General features: G+C 36.7%; 2 protein-coding genes across 5 annotated transcripts; both read right to left on the bottom strand.

Moving 5' to 3' along the window:
• Positions 1-1,196: 1,196 nt before the first annotated feature.
• Positions 1,197-4,190, bottom strand: LOC656349 (uncharacterized). Of its 4 annotated transcripts, none has more exons than XM_008195170.3 (4): positions 4,033-4,190; positions 2,845-3,220; positions 1,910-2,065; positions 1,197-1,617 (listed from the first exon to the last, which is right to left on the bottom strand). In XM_008195170.3, the coding sequence occupies exons 1-4, from the start codon at positions 4,088-4,090 to the stop codon at positions 1,290-1,292; spliced, it is 918 nt and encodes a 305-aa protein (XP_008193392.1). In that variant the 5' UTR covers positions 4,091-4,190; the 3' UTR covers positions 1,197-1,289. The 4 variants fall into 4 exon arrangements, with proteins under 4 accessions (XP_008193392.1, XP_008193393.1, XP_008193394.1 ...); XM_008195171.3 differs by having other exon boundaries at positions 1,910-2,062; XM_008195172.3 differs by having other exon boundaries at positions 1,379-1,617; positions 1,902-2,065.
• Positions 4,191-5,421: 1,231 nt separating this feature from the next.
• Positions 5,422-7,232, bottom strand: RpL13 (Ribosomal protein L13). The gene is made up of 5 exons (XM_962806.5): positions 7,089-7,232; positions 6,591-6,844; positions 6,350-6,541; positions 5,638-5,754; positions 5,422-5,582 (listed from the first exon to the last, which is right to left on the bottom strand). Exons 2-5 carry the CDS (start codon positions 6,834-6,836, stop codon positions 5,475-5,477), a joined length of 663 nt encoding a protein of 220 aa, XP_967899.1. The 5' UTR covers positions 6,837-6,844; positions 7,089-7,232; the 3' UTR covers positions 5,422-5,474.
• Between the last annotated feature and the right edge of the window lie 28 nt (positions 7,233-7,260).

The following is a 7,260-nucleotide window of genomic DNA, read 5'->3' as shown; positions in this document are numbered from 1 at the left end:
TTGCAAGAGCCGTCATTACGTAATTTTACGTAAATCATCATGTATTATGTATACCTACAAATCTTACCTATTCGAAATTTTCTAAATAAATTTTATTTTATTCCTGGAAAGTACCAACCTAATCGGTTTTCTTCTTATTTTTTATGAATTTGACCAAAAATCGTACTATTTTATTCAAACTGGAAAGCAATAAATAAGAAAATTACACCCAACAGTATTTCGAGTATTCAGAAAATCTTGGATTAACGTAAATTTACCAATTAATTAATTGAAAATTAATTTGAAAAATTGAAAAGCAATTTTATTCAAATACAATTTTGTTAAACTTTATAGTTCGCAACTGGAAATTTGTTTTTTAAAAACTAAAGAAAATAAAAAATAAAAAACGATCACATTATATAATCCACAAATTAATTTTATCAGAATGTGAATTGGATCAAATACGCTTGGCTCCACGCTTTTTGATGACTGACAAACGTCGTTTACCGGTGTTTGGAATTTAGAAATCCCGAGAATATAATTAACAGTTCAATTATGTTTGAAGAAACGTTGTTAATCAATTAATTACACATTATCTTGGTGCAACTGCAAAATGCAAATTTCAATTTTCCGCTAGCGAACTTCATACTAATCAAATAACGTCACTTGAATGGGTACAATCGAAAACACAACCAGTGATCCGATAAATCAGCTCAAAACAAAGAATTTCAATTAAACCATAAATCAGCGTAATTATTTGTCTGCTAGTGCAATCAATTACTGCGACCAAACTCCAGCATCACATTAAATTGAAAAAGTGCGAAATAACAAAATAAAACTTTGTAAGGAATTTCAAAGTTGATTATGTAACCGTTAGCTCGTTACCGTAATATAATAGGTAATTTAATTCGTCTTCCAAGCCTTTCTAAACCTCATACTTGTTAATTTTATCCAAGCAATCGCGGAATAATTCAATTGTGATCCAACTTTACTGTTGAAAATAATCGAGAACTAACGGTGGTTCTATAATGCTACACATCTGGTAAGTGAAATAGATTACCGGCAAAGTCGAAAAAATTATTTGAAATATTTTTAGCGGCAAAAATTGACGCGTCCTGCCCTCGGCCGGCCGGTAGCGCAGCTACGCCAAACCCAACGCGTTTTACCTCACTGTTCAAAGGTGGCGTTCAGACGCGGCAAATTAAAAACAACTCCGATTAAAAAAGAATGTCTTTATTACTGTTTACTGCTACATTAAACTGCTATAAAAATACAGAGAATGTAATACATGACATCACATACAATAAATACTAATTCATGGACGGATTGGAAGGATCGATGGTGGTGATGAGCTTCTCAGGCTGAATAGTGGAGACGTAATCAGAAGCCTGATCAGCGATAGCTGCCGGATCATCTTGCAATTCATCGTGCGAGTTAAAATTGTCGTACGGACCATTTGTGGCCTGCTCCAAATTCTCCTTGTCAGTCAGAATTGCAGAATCATCCAGTTTGTCCGATTTTTTAGCTGTTTGAGTTGAGCGAAGCTTATTTATAATATTACTAATATGAATAAAGTTATTTTTGATACTTTCGGTCGTCGGAGTCGACTGAGTGGTCGTAACTGTGGGTTTTGGTTTCCTGAAACAACGTGTTTACAAAATGTGAAACAACTGCGCTAGTTCGAGTCCGGTTAATCGAAGCCTTCTCAACCACCAATCACCTGGGTTAAACACTAGCTAATTCTACCACCGTGTTAAAAGTTGGATTATAATCGACTATTCAATTCAAATTAGGTTCGGGACCTTAACGGTTTCTAGAAGCTTAAGCTATTTACACTTAGTAGAGTTACGGGACAAGGTGGTAGTTAAAAATGACGGCACAATTTATAAATAACCCAAGATGAGTCGCTGTTGAGCTCTCACCTTCTTACCCCTGCGCAGTGGACACAGGAATAGAACCATAATTGTAATAATAGCAACGGGTTTGCTCGCAAATGAAATCTTTAATTGACACGCAATCGTCAGTATCCCACTCGAAGTTCGGGGCCTTCAGGACCACGCACCCGTTGGCCGACCCGCTATCGCTACTGAAACAAAACCCCTTGTCAATCATCCATTAAACATCAGTGAAATTAAAATCTGTGCAAGAACGAGTTTAACGAGTGGTCCAAGAATCTATTTAAAGAAAACTGTAAATAGGGTGTCTAAATGTAGCATTAAAAAATAAAATGTATGAAAAAATATATCTTTACTACCTACAGAATGGTCCACCTTTAGTAAAGTTTTAGTTTTGGTAAAGTTGGAATAATTTTTTAATGACATGCTGTTATTTTTGTGCCCCTTTAGCTTCTTACATATGTGACTAAGTCTTTCAGATAGGTTCAGGAATTACTGTTGAAAAAATAAAAACCAAAAAAAAAGTTTTAGTCTTAGTTTTACAAACTAATAAAAAATGCAAACAGTTATTAAGGAAGCACTGTATGTATTTTTTATTAATTTTTAAAATTAAAGGTGTAAAACATTTTTTTTTTATTTTTTAACAGTAATTTTTGATCCAAGTTGAAAAAATAGAGATATGTAAGAAATGAGCACAAAAAATAAAGCATATTATTATGACCACATACATTTTCAAGACATTGTATAATCAATTTTTTTTCCTGAAATGCGTCCTAAAGCATAAATAACATCTACAAAATATCAAAAGTCCAAATTTAATAATAATTGGGCTACAGAAGACAGGAGCTGCGCTGGACACCCGGTATAATAAAAATATTTTGTCTTTCATCGGGTGTTCAAAAAAATATAGACCGATTATTTAAACTAGATTATGTCTGAGTTGGTAATTCATGGAAATTAGGCCGAGTACCTCTCCCTTGCGGTTCTCTGAGGGCTAGTGCTGCCGCTGACGATGTCGGAAATAGTGGCCCCGTTCTCGTCCTCGCCGTCCGCTTTTCTCATGTAGTTGAAAGTGGCGTTAAAGGGGAGTCCGGTGCTCATCCAGAGGAACATGTGAGTCCCGAGCCGATTCCCCGAAGTCCAGAAATCGAATTTGTCGTAGCCGGCGTTTTTGAGGTATTGGGTGATCGAGTCTGCTTTTTCTTTAGTTTCAAACGAGACTAATTGGAGCCCTAAAGACCTGCAGTACTGGTAAGCCAGGTAGTAGTTCAATTCGGGCGAGTAAGGGTTCATCCTGCTGACGAAGTACTGGACGCCATCGAGCTGGATGGTGGTTATTCTTTGCCCTGTTAATTGATGATTAAAATGAGACAGGTACAAGTGAGATAAGACTGGTGTTCGGTTTATCCAAACACGGAGTCAGTGACCTGGTAGAAATTTCGTTGCAAGAAGATCCTCTTTGTTTAAACAATTAAAATATTTGAGCAGTCACGGACTCGTCCGCTTTTTGGTCCATTCAAGGACAAGGAATATGAACAAAAAAAGTCAAAGACCTGCAAAATGCTAATACCGATTTATAGAAACGAATAACTGATCGGACCTGAGCTGAATATTTATTTAGTATTAGTCATATTCCGGAACTAAGCGAGACTCTATCGGATGTAAAGATGTGAAAAACGGCGTTGCTATGAATACAAAAAAGGTCTATATCCAGACAGGATACTAAACCTGTTAAATTTTAAATACATCGCAACCTTGAAAAAATTCAAATGCTTCGCCCCGTGTCGCCGAGCCGGAGAAACCCTTTTTTCCGAAAAAAACCGCGAGACGACTCGCGGCAATAAATATAATGTTTGTGCGAAATCAGAAAAATGAGACCTGCCGTACAAGACTCAGGCCATAAATAGTACCAATTTCCCATTCAAGGGCGATTAACTGCAAAGAGATATTTAAGATTTTTACAGCCGTGGTAAAAACTTGTTGTGCTTTTTACAATTTTTCTCAAACGAAATTGCCCAGCATTCCATGCAATCGTTCAAACAAAGCGCATGTGTGACTTGACAATGAGTTAAGTGCGATTCAAATTTAACGCATAACGAACGCATTCTTGCAAAAATCGCCGCTAATCACTGATAAGCGTGCTAGATGAAGTACTTACCGGTGGACAAACTAATAAAAAATATTAAAACAGCAGATAAACCACTAACGTAACCCATGATGTTTCTTTATCAAAAGCGAACTCGCCGACTGAGAAGCTTTACAATCGCTTGTTGTTTTTGTGGCTGTGATTACCGGATGCAACTTCCCCCTATCCCTCTCCCATGGATATTCCTATTATAAACTTCAGATGGTTATTTTTTGACCTCTTCGTCGGAACGTCACAAACGGACTTTTTATTGCATCATAGAGGCTTCGAAGACATCTTTTTGCAGATGCCTGACCACCAATTTAATTTAAAACATACACAAAACCGGCGCTTATTTACATAATCATAAGCTCATTACGGCAATTTATTTCTCCCCTCTACGCGCATTCTTGCGACTAGCGCGATTTTTTCGCAAATTCTTCCAGAAAAACATGCAAATTAAACTCGTTTCGAAAATGTTCTGTTAGATTTCGAATCTGTGCGAAACCAAGCAATTTTGAACAGTTAGGCAGGGTTAATGGACCCATCGATTTATTGCTAATAAATTTTTTATTTTTTTGATCAAGCCACGAAATTTATGTTTCCTGTGGTCCTGTGAACGAATCTTAAGTCAATGTGCACTGCTGGCGTATAATTAAAAATTACCCAAGATTAATGACTTAAGTAAAGGTGCTCATATTTATGTTAATCGCTGTAATCTTCCACTTTGGGAATTATAACCATTCTGGGAATAAAAATAATTCGGTCCGAGTTATTCAAACCAAAAAATAGACAAGACAAAGAAACCACAACAGCATTATTATAGTTCGCCAAGGAAGTCAGAGATTCATTCTTTTCAAAGTGCTGCCCAATTCTCAAATGGCCCAGCGATTTTTTTGCTCGAGAAGAACACACTTACGTCACCATACGAAAATGTTGGTGCGGGTTGAAGGTCTATTAGGTCCATTAATTTTTTGTTACGATGAATTTAATTCCAAAAATGGAAGGCACAAAACATCCTAACAAAATTTCCGAAGCATTTTTTTAATAACGGTAAGATTTGATAGATTAATTAAAAAAGCGTGTAATTAATTTGAAATTATGTAAAACGGAGAGCTTGTGTGGTCCAATAAAAACCGGTAAAAGTTGTAAAAATGCAAAGAATGAAGAGGAATCTACAAAATAGTACCTAGCTTTGATCATAGATAGACACACTACAAGATCGTGCAGATTCCTGTAATCGCTTTTTATTACTAGTCAAAAAATACTCAAGCAGAACATCCGTAATACGTATTATTACGAAATATATTTTCATTATTTTTTCGGAATACGAGGCCTACTAACTTGAGGACATTTCAGGATGAAGGTAAATTTATTTCAGGAGGCGAAAATGGGTAAAAATTGTAAATAAAACAGAACAAATCGGGTTTGTAAATTTTTTATTAGAATTAATTAATTATACAAAAACGTCTCTTTTACTTCTTGCCTTTTGGCTTAGCCGCTTTTGTTACATCATCAGGATTATCGGCGGCTTCCTTCGCTCTCTTAGCACGGATACCAACAAAGCGAGCATCAGCACGCGCCTAAAAATAACACATTTGATTTACAAAATTTTTACCATTGTAGTTTTTTTTTTACCTTTCTAAGAGTGATAAAAGCGTTGAAGTTCTGTTCTTCTTCAGTTGGAACTCTCGCTTTTGTTCTGACCGCTGATTGGCGGATTGGCAACACTTCAGATGTCAACTGAGTGGCGACCTAACGCGAAAACATACTAATCAAACAAATGAGTCTTTATTCAGTTATTTTAATTTGAACAAGTTGTCTAAAAAATAAACTGATTGCTTCCAAACAAAAAAGAGATTTTATTTTACGCCATTACGACAATACCTCAATTATACAATGGGAGAGTTTGATTAGTTTTGTCTTAGAAAGGGTGTAGGAATTAAGTTTAACGTTTATTTTGGGTATAAATTCTTATAATTGATTAGTTACAAAAATATTGTAACTAACTTGTTTGGAAAGCAATTTCCCACAGCACTCCTGCGCTCGTGCTGCAGAAAAATTGCTCCAAACACGTAAAGCAAATAACTAATGTCGTATTTACGACTTTGAAGTAATTACAGCAATAAGAAAAACAAAACTTTAAACATACAAAGATAAATAAAATGGCATTTAATTATTGTTAGAAAAACAGTAATTATGTACTTAAACAATTAACTATCAAGCCGTGTCATTTTTATTTGATAGTCAATTTCCATTGCAAAGGCAATACAAGTCATAACAATTCACAAAGCTTCATTGTCCCAGAAATATTTCTCAATCAAGCTTGTGAGCAAACTTTGGAAATTACCTTTCTTTCCTCCTCAGTGGCTTCACCAGGCCTCAACTTCTTCTTGTTGTTGATGGGGAACAAGATAAGTTTGGACCTGTATTCCTTCAAACGTTGGGCGTTTAGGAGCACAGATTCAACGGACTTATTCCTCCTTCTGTAATCAACAGCAATGCCAATGGTCTTAGCTAAATTGCTGTTAACTCCGGCAGCCTACCAAAACAAGTCAATAAAGCCAACAACTGGCACAAACTCAACACACCTTCAACTCCTGTAGGGTAAATCCGCGCCCTGCACGCACTTTAGTGTGATACCTGACTGTGGGGCACCTGACGATAGGTCTCAAAGCCCCCGCTGCAGGTCTAGGAGCGACAGCCCTAGCTTTCTTGATACGGTTCTGCTTCCTGCGTATTTTCCGCGCAGGTTGGTTGAACCAAGTTTTAACAAACCTTTGCCAATCCTTGTGAAAGTGACCATTCGGGATCATGTTATTTCCCTTCGGCGCCATGGTTGATCCTTAAATCACACCAAAACTATCAATTTCAGCCACGTTTTAGGCAGCTGGCGAAGCTACAAATTCACAACACTGGCGCACATAACCTTAATTCGGCTTTATTTGGTCGTTTGAAGGGTTTAGGGCGCTCGAAAACGACCAAAATTGGCAAGGTTGGAAGCAAGGGGGCGGTATTTCGGGGCATTTTGTGATTTTAAGGGCGGATGTGAAGGGATTTACCAGATTTTTTGCGAAACTTAAACCAACCTTTGATGGAAGAACCAACGCGGTACAAAACAGACAACCAAATGACAGAAGACAGCCACCAAATTTGTCACGTGACACAAACTATGCGTGCGCAAGAGTTTCAATAACCAAAATGTACCGCCAAATCTAAAAAAATAGTTTTTGGTACTTCGTTTGAATTTTACCTCTCCGA

This window comes from Tribolium castaneum, chromosome 10, assembly GCF_031307605.1.
Source record: "Tribolium castaneum strain GA2 chromosome 10, icTriCast1.1, whole genome shotgun sequence".
Lineage (NCBI taxonomy): Eukaryota > Metazoa > Arthropoda > Insecta > Coleoptera > Tenebrionidae > Tribolium > Tribolium castaneum.
This window is presented reverse-complemented; position numbering and strand designations above follow the sequence as displayed.